The 16,352-nt window shown below is 35.8% G+C and overlaps 1 protein-coding gene across 1 annotated transcript in view; it reads right to left on the reverse strand.

Annotated features, from left to right (window-relative positions):
• The window catches only part of galntl6 (polypeptide N-acetylgalactosaminyltransferase like 6), a 299,983-nt gene that overhangs the window by 193,991 nt on the left and 89,640 nt on the right, over nucleotides 1-16,352 (reverse strand). Inside the window, exon 3 of the mRNA XM_088647352.1 lies at nucleotides 16,201-16,309. Within this exon, the coding sequence (XP_088503478.1) occupies nucleotides 16,201-16,309 (109 nt within the window). The remainder of the gene's footprint in view (nucleotides 1-16,200; nucleotides 16,310-16,352) is intronic.

Consider the following 16,352-nt stretch of genomic DNA (forward strand, 5'->3'; position numbering starts at 1 on the left):
AATCTAACTGACAGTGACGAGTCAACTATAACATCGGGAGATTTCTTTTTATCATTTGTGATAATCTGAAGACTCATCCAAAGAGTAGCGGAGTAATTTTTTGCCAGCTGCCGTTCCAGTTTATTCCTGTATTGGACTTTTGCATGTTTAATTGCTTGGTTGAGCTGACATTTAGCTCTTTTATAGTTCTCACTGTCTCCATTCCTACAGTATAAGCATTCTTCTTTTATAACACACAGGTGTCTTCTTGGAACGCAAGTGTCCTCACAGAAGCTGATACACAAAGTGACCACAACTGTATCAAAACAGTCAAAACAGTCTTGTAGTTTCTCAATGGTTTCAGTGGTCCATCTCTAAGCTGTTTTCTTAGTAGGCTTGGGTAATTTTAGTTTCTGTTTATACAGTACATAGGTGTTAACTGAACCATAGCAGAATTTCCCAGTGGTGTGTGGGGGAAAGCATGATATACTTCCCTTATTGTGCAATAGCAGTGATCAAGGGTTTTTCCTTCCATAGTTGAACAATTAATTAGCTGTTTGTAATTAGGGAGGTCACTGCTCAGGTTGGTATGGTTGAAGTCCCCCCTAATAATAATCGGAGAATTTCAATGTTTTTTTTTAGCTCTGTAATTTGATAACCTAACAACGGTTGTGCTGACTGCACATTAGCCTCTGGGGGAATATATATATATATTCCAGCCAGAATAAAACTTTGATGCTAATTTGGTGGGAGACTAGAAGGGTTTCAGTTTGTATAGAGTGATTCCTATAAAGGAGAGTGGTTTTTAGAATGAACAGTGACATTGTTACACCAGTTTGTGTTCACATTAAAACACATGCCCCCACCTTTAGATTTATCGATGAGGCTAGCATCAAGATCTGCCCCAAACAGCCAGGTAAATCCACTATTGAATCTGGAGTGGAGGTTCCAAGCTACATTTCAGTAAAACAAAGAGGACTCCTGATTTGTCTGGAGAAATGTGTGACCACACATTGAAGAGAAGCCGGCCAGGCAGAGCTGGCTGAAAAGTGTGTCTCCTTAACCGCACTAGAGACCCGGTCTTCTCCCGATCACAGTTGTTTTGTCCAGGTCAGAGGGTCATCCATTTATTGAGCTCTCACGTAATAGTATAGTAAGCAAGTTACTACAGATCATATGAAGGAATGAAACATAACGAATGTGGACTCATAATTACCCTGCGTGAAGGAGGAGCACACACTGTACATACTGTAATGTAAGAAGGTAACAAACAGAGGTGGCTGAAACAGAAGCAGAAAGACAGACCTTAAAAGGGTCCTCATGTTGCTTAACCAGCACTCAACCTGCCTCTGATTTCAGTTACACATCAAATGTCTCAGCATCAAAGGAAGCAGTAAAGAGATATTTTTAAAAATTGCATGATGGTGAGATGCAATCTGAAAATCTCCACAGACTCATGGTAACAAACGCCTAGAATAGCCATTAAATATTAGTGAAAAGGGCATTGGAAGGAATGTTGTGGACAGATAAAAGATTGTTTATCAAACTATGTAGCGTCTACATAACAAAAAGGAAGTAATTAGCAGATATGCTTGGGAACTGCACACACAGCTAAAATTCAATTCCAAAAATACATTTGTGACAGTCACTAAAACACTAAAAATCTCCAGAGTGCAGGGGGAAGGTGTCAAAGTCCACAGTTTACAGAACTCTGAGACAGCAGAATTGATAAGGCTTTAAGACAAGATATACTGTAAACCCCTCACTGACACCAATTACTGAAAAGACATCTTAGAATTGGTAAAGTGTAATCAGAATTAGAATTTGCTCTCAAATACAAAGAAGAGCCAGGATAAAAGATTTACGGCAAAATAAAACCAAGATAATTATTGGAAAGGACACAGTGTGGAAAAATAAACAAAATGTCAGCGCTACGAAAAACACCACCTCAGTTTTGAAAGACTGTTTAGCACTGGCATGCACAGTCACTTGAACTGGTTCGCGCGACAAGTTAAATTATGGTAGGGCAATGAATTCTAAAAGTTCACAGAAACATTTCATCTGCTGGGCAGCACTTCACCATCTAACATCTCAATAACCAAAAACATACTGCCAATGCAACCAAGAAGTTCATCAGGAGTAAAAAGTGTAAAACCCTCTGGACTGGAGAAGTCAATCTCCAGATTTAAACCCAATTGAGTACTGTATACATTTTACATTCTGAAGAAAAAAATTAAGTTAGAGCACCCCAAGAACAGGCAACAAACTCAGAGTGGCTCAAACAAAGGCTTGGAAAAGCATGTCAAATAATTACACAAAGCGCCTGGTGAGCTCAATGGGTTGCAGTTACAGTACTGCCTTAAAGGGATATGCAACAAATACTGACATTTACACTTCAATATGTCCTGAAAGCGAACATGTCCCAATACGTATCGTCAGTGGAAATCACTGAGTTGAACACAAAATATTTTTTTTTTCAAATATTATCCACTGTCTGAGCTACTGTAAAATAAAGTGCACTAAAGCCATTACTAAGAGTCTGTAATATGCATGGGACTCTAATATCCACTTTAGAATCTACAACCAGAATGCAGACAAAGATATTTCACATACCAGAAGTACAGTACTGTACATAGAAAATATACAAGAAATTCTGAGTTACATGTCAAACATGTCTGACACGATACATTTTCATCATCTAAAATGTAATGCATATCTGAACTTTTACTTTGCTACAGGATATGGAGAAGACATAAAATAGTGGCTCTACGTGTAACTGAATCTCTGCATACAATAACTCTACATATCTACATATTCCCTAATTACGTACTGTAGGTGAATTTGTTAAACAATTATCGAACCCTACAAATCTTTCAGTCAAGTGAAATAATCTAGAATTGGCAAGAAATAAAAATGATCTTTTTTATTTTTTAATACAGGAATAGGCCTTAGTACAGATGCAGCCATTCAAAATGCGCGGTAAAAACCCGCGGTACGGTAACCTACCCACAAGCCACCGCGGGGCACCGGAGCATACCGCAGGGCAAGTGATTGGCTGGCCAAAATGACCGACAGGGGCACTCGTGGTGCATTGGTTGGTAGTGCAAAGATTGAATCATTTAATGTCTTTACTGTGCACATTTTAATCCGCTTAGTTTTGAATATTTATATGGATTTTACCACTAAAGGGAAATTTTAGTAGCTGAGCATAAAAAGAAGAGGAGCATAACGCATCTGAAGGTCATAAACGATATTAATTTAAAACATTACTGTATGTATGTAAACTGTACTGTGTATGGCTGGTCTTGGTAGTTTAAAGAAAAAATACACACCAGTCTTCCATTTCTCCCGAAACATTTTAAGCATGAAAGTTTTATGAAACGGTACCCAAATATGCGATTGCTGTATAGAATGAATTTTAATTAAAAAAAAATATTTAACACGAACATTAAGCTGTTTACATCTTCCGCCTGAGAACAGTCACCCGTTGCTACCCAACGCAGAATGGTGATTGGCTGACACCATCTGACACCCCTCTGATTGGAGAAAAAAGACGTGCTGGTTTGCTATACCAGGAAGAGAATTTCTTTCAATTCTAAACGTGTATTTTAAAAGTTTAAGAAGTAAAAACCTTACAGCGTACACAGATTTCTAAACTGATCAGGATCGTTATCTTTGTCTTATGCATAATAATGTTCACCGCTCTGTCCAGCAAATTAATAATAAACTTTATTTTATATAGCGTTTTAAACGAATAAGTAATTAGATTGCTCATAAACCTAATCACTTGCTTTTTCTTTTTATTTAGGCTCAGATTACAACTATAGATCGAATTATTAATAACCATAATAACAACCAACCAACAAAAACAACCATATAAACATAATGGTGGTGCTGGACCTTCCAGTTTTATTTATTTATTTTTTAATCGCGTAACAAACATATTACCGTATGCAAACTGTACTGTATACAATATGTACATGTATATTTAATGTCTTAACTGTGCCCGTTTAAGTATTGAATATTCATATCTAATTTTACCACTGAAGGGAAATCTTAACATAAACATACAGTATATGGCTGGTCTCGGTACTTTAAAGAAAAAAATACACACCGGTATTCCATTTCTCCCTAAACATTGTAAGCTTCGAAGTCTTTAACTAACGTGATACCGGAGTCAACAAGCATACTTTTAGAATTTGATTAAAAGGGAATATAATATGGAATCGCGTATCTCAAGAAATTAATAACGATATAATTATATTCATGTTGCAAAAGAACTGCAACGGACATAAAAACTCCCTTGCATGGTTTCATTACGACCAGAATCGGTCTTGAGATATTTTTAACTTGATTTACAGTATTTGAGAGGTATGTCTTAACACCGATACTACAGTGCTTAAGTACTGCTCACGTATATGTTTCTAGGTTTATATTATGCATTTCATACGGTCAAATTACTTTTGAGCAATAAGAAGCGAGAAACGGTATGCGTTTTACTTTCGTTTTGTGCTGGGACCCGTGGATTGATTAGAGATATCAAGTACATACAAGTCATTTTTTAAATGTTGTAGTTCGTCTTGAAAAAATGTTACGAGTACATCATCTATCAACAATTACACAGGTTCTGTTTCCATATTGCGGATTTTGGTTACGTAATATTATTTTCTAGATTTCACGTTGTGAATATGATGGGATGTCTGATGGGATGTTTCTAAAAATCCACCCTCTGTAAAACGTCTTCTCTAGTTGTCCTGCATATGTATTCGCTAATGAAGCTGTGTGTTCTGAGCCTAGATCTCTACATTTCTGTATGAACCAGCTTAGAGGGCTAAAGACAGCTTGTGTTTAAATTGAGTGTAAGGCAATTTATGCTTCTAAAGTCATGGTCAGCATTTATCTTTGTACTGTGTTGTAAACTTGTTCTGTGCCAAGTCACATTATTTTATAGCGTTTTTAAAGCGTTATCAAATACGGTGTTACTGTAGTTTACTGAGTCCCATGTCACATGGTCTGTGATTGAAACCTGTAAAACCGGTTTAATTCGTCACAGCCAGCACTCTTCAGGTGTGAGGGTCTTCTGCTCAGAATGAAACGCTGAAATGTTTGTGTATATTCTAATGGTAGTGGGGGCGGGGTGTGTGGGAATAAGTTTGGTTGAAACATTTTCTCTGAAAGCATTTTCTTCTTGTAACCGATCTTGTTACAGCATGTTACAGTTTACTATTATTAACCATATTAATTTTAAGTGCTTAATGTAAAATCTTGTAAAAATATATTTTCATTGTTCAAATATACATTAAGTCTGACTATCATATAATAAGTTAAATACAAAACTAAAGAAAAAATAGGGTTAAATATAATTCAAAATATTTTGCTAACAATGTTAACTGTTTATGAATAATAAAATGTATTAACTAAGGAGTAGGATGGCACAGTTGTTAGTATGTTTTTTGTTTTTTTTTAACCCAATCTCCGGGAAACCATTAGTACGATGGTGAATCGGAGATTCTCAACCCTTGCTGCGTACGACTGGAAAAGAATTCGTGATCGGATCAACGAAATGCTTCGTAGGAGGAGGCAGTCTTTTCCTCTTGTCTAACAGTCTGTCCACAAACAAAACATTCCTGTTAGACAAGAGGAATTGAAAAAAAAACAATGTTGTCAATGAAAACCGGTGTGTGTGTCTCTCCCTGCTGGATGTCCCTCTCACAAACTGCTGAATGAATAAAATAATTTTATTGAAAACGAGTTTGCGATTGTCTGGTCTTTAAATTCTGTAGATACGCGATTCCATATTATATTCCCTTTTAATCAAATTCTAAAAGTATGCTTGTTGACTCCGGTATCGCGTTAGTTAAAGACTTCGATGCTTAAAATGTTTAGGGAGAAATGGAATACTGGTGTGTATGTTTTCTTTAAAGTACCGAGACCAGCCATATACTGTATGTTTAAGTTCCAAAATTAATATCGTTTATGGGCTTCACACGCGTTGCAGTATGCTCAGGCACTAAGTAAAAGGAGATGCTTCGTATTGCTTGACTAATTTTAAAAACTAAGTTATAAATATAAAAATTGCAGGCGCTGCTCTGGTGCGTCGGCTCCTACACAGTGCCTGTCTGCCGTAAGCGTTACAATATACATACAGTACCCAACACTGCTTGTACCCATCTGTCATGTAAATAAAACACCTTGAATTGAATTGAATTGAGGGGAGAAGGGGGGGATACTAAAGCCAATACTGGCTCAATGGGCTTTGACGTGCTAATGCGTTAACGGTCCGGGTGTGGCAGGCTTCCAATGTCAACTCGACTCGATTAGAAGACAATGAACGTATTTTAGCCCTAAATGAATTAATAGCAAACATGGTTTACATAAAATACATTTTTCCAAGAAAGTTTATAATAATACGATCTATAGTTGAAATCTGAGCCTACTTTAAAAATAAAGGAAAAGCATTTTCAGAGAGCAATCACGCTGTGTTTATGAAGAAAAAGTGATTAGGTTTATGAGCAATCTAATTACCTATTCGCTTAAAATGCTATATAAAATAAAGTTTATTTAGAGATGAATGATCAGTGTCGCAGTTTAAATAATGTGAGTCAGGAAACTAACACAGCGCCACCGGATTTAATAACGCAATAAAAACGCTATAAAATAATGTGACACAGTACAGCACAGTACAACAATACTGACCATGACTTTAGAAGCATAAATTACCTTACACTCAATTTAAACACAAGCTGTCTTTCTGTATGAACCTCTAAGCTGGTTCATACAGAAAATGTAGAAATGCATTAGCCTGATCATGATTAAAAAACACATAATTAAACACGCGTTTGCGATTTAAATCAGAACACGATTTAAATCAATATAAATGTTTATATTGTAACGCATACTGTCCCGCCTCCATTTCTCTATAAAAATTTACTGTTGCACACACACACACAATAGAAGCAGGAACCACTGTCAGAAGGGAAGATATATTCAAAATATCGCAAATATCGATCATGTTGCGATATTTTGAAATATAAAAGTCAATTGATTGTCCATAATATCGCTTACCTATTTTTTCGAAGAAATGTTTGTTAAAATAAAAGTCCAGCACCAGCTGGATTCGAACACACAACCTACCAGTTGGAAGTCACGCACCTAGACCAGTAGGCTACAAGACAGCTCACATGTTCAGGTAGGCGAAACAGCCTTACACAGTCCTGCCGCAGTACACGGATATAATCATACCGTTATTAAATTCTTTAGATACGCGATTCCATATTATATTCCCTTTTAATCAAATTCTAAAAGTATGCTTGTTGACTCCGGTATCACGTTAGTTAAAGACTTCGAAGCTTACAATGTTTAGGGAGAAATGGAATACCGGTGTGTATTTTTCCTTGTGATATTTTAAGCTCTAGTTGAATGATAGGTGTCGCATTTTAAATCATTTTCGTAGCTAGAAATTATGAAACGCCCTGTTAAAAGCAAGGAAGTTTTTATGCCCCGTTGAAGTAAAACAAAATGCCTGACAAAGTATGGCTTGGACAGATTCCAAGTGCTTGTACAAATGTGCTAAAGAAATTATACTTTGAGTATACAGCTTGTCCAAAGTCATCCATTATTAATACTATTAGTAATATCTTCAGTAAAGGCTTTGATGCATAAATATTTCTGATAAAGGTAGGTTGTGTACTTCTGTCCAACTGAGCAATCTTGCTTTCATAATATATACCAACATTTTAATGACTGATGATTAACATGCTGTAATACACAGTTCAAAATTAAAGGCTCAAATGCTGTACATGAGAGGTTAAGCTCCCCCTGGCGGTTTTACAAGGCGACGCCGGATAGTTAGTCACGTGACACACGTGAAATGCGTGATACCGCGTGATACTGTGACACGCCCACCGGGGTATGCCGCGAAATACCTCACCCATTTTGAATGGCTGCATCTGTATATACATATCAAGGAAAGAGAGGACACATTTAATATTAAAAGGGACATGTTTTCCTTTTTATGATAATCATTTATCCTACTCTACATATATGATGTAAAATGAAAGAAAAAAAAACAGGATTGATCGCTTCAAAATATTAACAGTGGAATAGGATCTGACTTCCTTCTTGATTAAAAAAGATAATGGATTGAAATTAAGGACACTTTTACAAAGGGCTACTGACTGATTCTGCCCGTACAATATTCAGGAATTAGCCAAGGAGAGATAATGATGACTTTCTGTGATTAATACAATTAAATCCTCTAATAATATGATACAAATGTATACTGTCTGCCTTTACTACCTGCAGTTATCTAGGAGCTGGACTCTGATCATTCAAAATTAAATAAAAAACATTTAAGGGAAATAAATCATCTGTTTCCAATTTTTCTTCACATAATTTTAATAAGAGAGCCTAAGAGAAAGGCTATTCTAGTCCCTGTATTAGGCCATGTTTGCTAAAATTAGATAATAGTAATCTAAAATGAATGGAAAACGTATTCAAGTTATAAATTGTTACCCTATTAGTCATATAAAACAAAAAAATGAAAATTCAAAGAAATAGCAGGTGAAAAAATGGATTAATAAATAGAAGATACTGATTAAGCACAATCTTCCATGAACTAACCAAATACAAGAGACTGCAGTCTAAGCATGTCAAATAAACTGGTTATATAAAGAGCCAACCTGTTAACTCCCTAATCTTTCTGTTCTGTTTACTTGATAATAATCATCATGACCTGCTCATAATTATTCCATTTAGTTCCATTTCCACAGAAACTGAATATAATATATTATAAAGGCTATAAAGGCCTCCTCCAGGCTCATATAGATGAGTTGGGGAAAAAGCAAAACATCGCAAGCCTCAAAATTACTTTCTACATGATTGTTAAGCTTGTAAATGTGAACACACAGAAAAGGACAAGAAATTTTTATAGAGAGGAATGCATGACCCAGCATAATGTGTGTTATGCAGAGGAGTTTTTATGGAGATAGACCAACCACCCTTAATGATGCTTCAAAGTCTATAACAGCAAACCAAGCACTGAATGCTACAAGTACATATCAGGCTAAACTGATCATTTGTGTAGACACATTTGTTTCATTTGTATTGCAAACTACTTGGTGATTAGTACTTGCTCAGAAGGTCTTTCATGAACATCTGAAATAAAAAAAGATGTTTTTGAAAGGAATTGTTTAATCATCAACACAAATGAGATCTGATGACAGTGACTTTGCTATAAGTTCACAATGTGGAAGTAACTGTGTCCATAAAGAAAGACATTAACCATTTCTTAGAGCATGTAGTGCCATATCTCATGCTGCCAGCTGGCCAAAAGGCTCAAGTCAATACCTTTGACAATGAAGGTCATGTTAAACATTTTTTGAATAACCACTATATATTTTTAACCCACACTGTTCAACCCTAACACCACTACCATTTAAATCATTTACAGACCTCTTGGTTGGTTTTAAATCAAGTGTGAGCAATATTCTGCAGTGGAGTAAATATATTACACATGGTGTAAATAAGCTAGTCTGTTCATCAGACAAGAAACTTCTTAAATTCCTTACTACGCACTGGTCAGTTTGCATCTCAATTACAAAGCTGATATAGATGAAGATGCAGCACATTACAAATACAGAAATATAAATAAAAAGTAGTATAAGAAAATGTGTGAATAAGTTTTTATAAAATCTGTTACTAAAAGATAGTAAATTATACAACCTAAGGAGATTTAAGAACGTTACTAAATGTTTGAAAACAGAACTGCCTAAACTGCCAAAGGCAGTGGGTTCTAGCACTGAGATGTATGTTGGCCCATGTCTAATATCAGATTGGGAAGTGTAAAGATTTGATTGTAATGTGGAAAGACATATGTTTTTCTAAAAGATAAATAAGACATTCTTAGAAATTGCCACCATTTTTTATAAAGACAGTAAAAGGGAGAGAAAATAGTTTCTGGATTAAGAGAGCCTAATGTTTCACTGAATACAGCGATGCAGATGTTAGACAGCAGGTAATATAAATCTTGCAGCACTCATATATACAGGAGGCTACCTGGTCCATGCAGTGTGGTAAACAGTCACATGTATGGTATCATCATGTGAGTAATCTTGGAAAGTAACAGAATATTATTTAGGCGTAACACATTATTGTGGTGACTAGTGCTGTTATCATAAAGCCCCTGCCCCTTGGGTGCCCGTCTATCACGTTTGCATGTTCTCCGCCCGTTCAAATGAATCCACAACAGGTATTTCAGTATTACATCTCCCTCCTATCTCTCATAGACGTGCATGTTAGATTTGATCGCTACTCTAAATGATCCCTCTGGGATTAATATCCCATTAGTAAGATGGCTGGTATCCCAGTCTTGTTTCCAAAACATGAGGGGAGTAGTTCTGGGGACTTTCTTCCCTGAGTAATGCTCTCAGGATATGGGACTAGATGGATAGATGCACTATTGTCTGGGCTATTAAACAAAGTCCTAAGACAAACACTGCTTATGTCTGTATAGAACTCCAAGCTTGACTCTGCATACTGTATGTACATCAAATGCTCGAGAGAGAGAATTGTAGAAGTGATTAACTTAGATTTAGATTATTGTCTTATCCTGTTTGGCTGATGGCACTTTTTCACCCAAAGGGCAAGGCCAGGGATTTACTGAAAAGTCATGAGGAATGGAGGGGGAATGTTAAGCAACAACATGGGGAGAGTGGTAGGAGCCAATACTGCCCAGGTGAGCAGAAGTGGTAAAGGACTGTGATGTTTGCATCACAAAACAATGCTAAAAATCTATTTAAAAACTCATCTGAATCAAGGTTTTTATGTGACACAAAAGTAGTGAAATCCTTGTATACAAAAAATATTTTATTATTGCACAACATAGAGTAAGTATCTTAGAAGTATTTTATAAGTGTCTTTGACTTGTGGTATTTAAAATGAACTATTTGGCAACTAATTTGTTTTGCGATTAAATATATGTGAAGCTGAGACATTCAACTATTCCTGGAAGGAATGGACATTTTATTCTTATAGAAGTCGAAGATTTAAGGCTTTCCCTAAAAGTGATGTAAATAATAGAAAACATTACTTCAAATGTAGGAATCAGATCCATGCAATCTAAGTCAATTTCATAAAGGTCAGATAGTCTGTACATACAATTTCATAGAGTCAGATTCTTGATATGTTGTGAGCACAGAATTTCAAAACTTGGTTCAGGGTGAGTTGCCAGAGCAAAACATGCTATTTGCTACTTGACTAAAATTGACCAGAGTCTTGGGTCAAGAATAATATTTTTAGAACCAATTTATTATCTTTAATAGTTATTTTAATGTTACTTATGAGTTACTCCACACGTTTTCTAATTTCAAAAGGTGTAACTATCATTCTGAAGAAAATTATAAGTTTTCCTAGGTGTGTGCAGGAAAAGTACTTCTCCTCATCAGTGTCCTGTAGTTAGGGATCTGGTCATTCTTTCAGTAGAAGATATAAAATGAAATTCTCAAAATTCTTTACTGTATGCCAGAAAAAATAAATTAATCTACCACAGAAAAGAGAAGTGCATACTGTTAAACAAACACACACAAAAATCGATAGATTCAGGTACATGTACATTGATTCACTTACAGGTCATCAAGACAGCATTCAAGCAGTCCAATCCATAACATGCTGTACTCAAAACTGTAACATCTCTGAATGTCTTTGTGCAAAACAAAACTGCAGTGACTATCTTGTGTCTCACCTGTCATGCATCAGAATGCAATAAAAGTGTCTGACAAAACACACATCTACAACAGACAACATAGAAACATGTTACAGGATAATGAAGGTCCTGTATAATGTACTGTACACAAGATGAACACATACACAATAATGGACCACTGACAGATTTATCTATGCTTTCAAACTAATGACAGTTAAGTGCTCATTTAAGGGCACATTAGAGATCAGCTGACGCAGGTTATTCTACATTGATACCGATACTGTAATGGTGTATTAAAAGGCACAATTGATTAATGAATTGTTTGAACCCAAAAAAATTAAATCTGCTTATTAAAAGCAAAGAATTACAATGGCAGACTAATGTAACATTCCTCTCATTTGTGTTCATTTTTGCTAAGCTACTATTTTGTTATTTTGTACCTAACACAACAAAGTGATTAACTAACAGTTTTCTTATGGCAGCTTTTTCAGCTGTCTTGTTATAGTCTCGGGATGATGCAGAACACAGTTCATGCTTGGCATTTGAACACAATAGCAGAATATGGTTCTTGATTCAGAAATGATCTGACTGCAATGTGAATCCTGCCTTGAGCCAATTGCTTGCTCGGATAGGCGCCGGTTCCCCTGTGATCCTGTACTGATCCTGAAGAGATTAGAAAAAGGGTGGATGGAAAGATAGATTGATGGGTGGATGTTTTGGTATGGATGCACAAGATACCTTGTGAAACTAAAAATTCTCCATTTCACATTAGCTTCTATATTTATGATTTTTGTAGTTATTTTTCAAAATAAAACATTAAAAAGACTATATTCAACATGTGCCTGATTGATCTGAAGGTTAAAGAGTGCCTTCTTTACTTTCCGCAGTGAAATTCACCTTTACTTGGTCCTTCGCCCCCAACGAATGCTGACAGCTCTCCCCTCGAATCTGATCTTACAGTCTACTTATCTGACCAGCTTTATTAAAATAAGAAAAGTCAGCTGATTTGACTTGTGGTATCCGATTGTGTCTCTGAACACACATTTGGCAAAAATAACAACAGCCAGTTAATAGTTAAACTATTAACTAGTTTTCCACATGAACCAACCAAGATGCAACAGAGAAAACATGTACTGTAGGTAATGTAAACCACTCAAGGCACATTCTATCCTGTGTTAAGCACCACTAGCCACTAGTATCTTTTTAATACAGAGAATTGTGAATTTGCAATTCTATTTTTAATTAAGAGTAATACACCCCTAGTAACAAGAATAGCAGTGACCATATTACATTGACATTGTGAAAATGTGTCATAATTGGTCATATTGCATATAATTAATGTTTTAAACATTTTCATTTTTTTTATTTATACTATGATATACCATAATGAATTATGGTTTTCCCTCACCATAATTCATTATTGATACTGCAAAGTTATAACAGATTCTGCCTTATTCTACTAAGTGACAACTTTTAAGTGTAAGCACTTGGTTACTGCTGGAAGAGGTGTTAGTGGGGCCAGCAGGGGGCGCTCACCCTGCAGTCCATGTGGGTCCTAATGCCCCAGTATAGTGACGGGGACACTATACTGTAAACAGGCGCCGTCCTTCGGATGAGACGTAAAAAAACCGAGGTCCTGACTCTCTGTGGTCATTAAAAATCCCAGGGCGCTTCTCGAAAAGAGTAGGGGTGTAACCCCGGTGTCCTGGCCAAATTTCCAATTGGCCCTTACTAATCATGGCCTCCTAATAATCCCCCTCTATGAATTGGCTACATTACTCTGCTCTCCTCCCCACTGATAGCTGATGTGTGGTGAGCGTTCTGGCGCACTATGGCTGCCGTCGCATCATCCAGGTGGATGCTGCACATTGGTGGTGGTGGAGGGGAGTCCCCATTACCTGTAAAGCGCTTTGAGTGGAGTGTCCAGAAAAGCGCTATATAAGTGTAAGCAATTATTATTATTATTACTTGCAAATGTTATCTTCCTCAATACTGTACTTCAAAGGTACTGAGGGAGATAACATTGTCTCTGGGTAAAATATTCGTAAGAGCAGTTTTTGCAATACCTGAGGCTGACAGCACCTACACATTGTGTAGCCAAATAAATGCTTACAACTTTTAAAAACTTTTTTTTTTATCTTGGAGCAATGAACAGTGTAAGAAAACTGACAAGAAAATGAAAACCACAGAATGTGGAGAAAGTAAGACACAATTAGTAATACACAATTAATAAAATAAAGTGAAGTGACAGACAGGACCTAACAGAAGATTAGTGGCAGTGAAAGGACAAATACAAATGTCTTTTTCTACACATCCTTCTATAGACAGCTGAGGTAGGTCTCCTAATTTACCAAAAAAATATCACAGGAGGCTATTACAGTGTGCCCATATTTGGAAAGAGAGAGGTATCCATGACAATTAATCTCAACAATCCCACAGGAGTACAGTGCTGTAGACCTAGCAAATGTGCCTGGAGGTGTTGTCAAAGACCTACTTCAGGGCCTTAAAACACCTTATCTTAATGGATTAATACATTATATTTAAAGTGCAAAGCCATACTTTGCATGTCAGCGTTATGGTACCGCAATCTTATAAATCAAATGAGTAGAATAAATGAATGAGCAAAACAACACTGTTTCAATACTTATTTTCTTCATTGAAATGTAGACTGATATTTTTGTTAAGACTGAGCTGCATGACAGCAGGAAAATGCAAGTTTTAAAATGTACAAGGTTCAAATATTAGACATAAGTATCAAGTTCTAGAATTTGCACGAACTGAAACTGAATTTGCAAACACCTTATTAAAGAAGTAGCTGGAGCCTCACAAAACTAAAAGCCAAGTATTTCTTTTATAAAAGCATGGATTTTTACTCTAATTTATATTTCACTTCTTATGTCCCTAATTAATTTGAATTTTCACCTTCAAATGGTTTCACATTCCAAGTTCACATGGTTGATTCAACCGCTTTTCAGCAAAGCCAGCCGAGCATTCTTACTTTCAGGGATGTATCAATGTATTACTTAACATCCAGATGTTAAAAGGTTTTGAAATAGTCATGTGTAAATTAGAGTAAAAATCCATGCTTTTGAAAAACATTTGTAAAACACTTTGAAAACTGGTGGAAAACCTTGATTTAAATTACGTTCTTGCGTAGAGAATAAAAACAAATGTTTTGACATCAAGCACTTTCTGGTGTAATGTCCTAACACAGTACTTAAATTGACTTTGATTAAAAAAAAACAATAACGACACAATACTGTACATCATATAAATACAACAATTTCAGAAGGCTCTAAAACACAAAGGTTCCCTTGGGGAAAATGCTGCCATGAAAATGATGAAATAATCTCAGAAGATCAGGTCTGCTGTAAATTCTTTTTGCATATGGTTATAAACTTCATAAAGATAGCCTTATTCAAACTCAGAATAATTACATCTTCTTTTCTCAATAAACCAGGAAGACATTTCATTCAAACAAGCATTTTTTTTTTTCGACTGGGACTCTTGTTACAAACTGTTTTTCTGGGTCAGAGTCCTCTTCCCACCTTATCTTTTGGGGATCCAATCTGATCACAGGCAATGTTTCAAGATTTCCACCAGACATGTGTCTGTGTAGGTGCAGACCTGCTGCAAGGTGAATTCTGAAAGCTAAAACAATGCAGCTTAAAAGGTTTATCCAACCGGCCTTTGCATAATTAGCCAAGGAATATGTCCTTCATGCATAGTTACTAAGGTAACGCAATATGAATGTAACATGGATATTACTAGGTTTATTTTAAGATTGAGCAGCTGGTAGATTATTTATTTGTTTTCTTTTTGCTTTTTATGATATGACAATTAATTGAAAAAATGCAAATGGGATACAGAAGCATGACATGCAGCATACATTAATCGAACTGATTTAAAATTAGTTCTGTAGATTTCATGATACCTTTTCAAGCCAAGCATGGATTTTTCTAAAATATCTGGAAACTAACTGCATGTCTCTTGCTGACCTTTCTTGGTGAATGATTGCCTTAAATGAAATCCTAATAAATGATGGTGATTTGGTAATGACTTAGTAATTCTTCATGGAAGTGGCCAGTAATAAGGTCATTTAGCTTTTCCTTTGTGTGCACTAATCTTTAGCACTAAGCGCTGGTAATGTGTTTGAAATCTCTGTAGAAAGATTAACTGTAAAAATACTCTACTGAAGGCACTAAATAGGAATTGATTAAGAAGATGTTTTTTTGACAGTGAGGAAATTAATAACTCTATCATAAATGCCATAAAGAGGAAAAATAAAGATGGTTTCAAAAATGGAATCAGATTTGATTAAAATATTATAAATAAAAGCTTTTTGTTTTTTTATAATAAATCTTTGAAGAGATTTTTTTTTGTCTAATTCATTTCTTAACAATTTTAAGATTTACAAAACAGGGTTATTACGTCTCTGCTGCAGTCTTCATCTTGAAAAAACATCCACCTGTAAGTGTGGAAAAGGGAAATCCTTTTGTTACAGAATTTATTTTACATACCTACACGCATTTCATCCTTCTTGATGCTTTCATTATCATGCCAATCTTTTCTTCGCAAGCCATCAGTCCACGTGTAAATATGTCCTTCACTCAAGCTTAGTGGAAAACCCTACAAAAAATGGAAATAAAAGATTCCACTGTGATTGCAAGAA

Source organism: Lepisosteus platostomus, chromosome 1, assembly GCF_059453375.1.
Source record: "Lepisosteus platostomus isolate fLepPlt1 chromosome 1, fLepPlt1.hap1, whole genome shotgun sequence".
Lineage (NCBI taxonomy): Eukaryota > Metazoa > Chordata > Actinopteri > Semionotiformes > Lepisosteidae > Lepisosteus > Lepisosteus platostomus.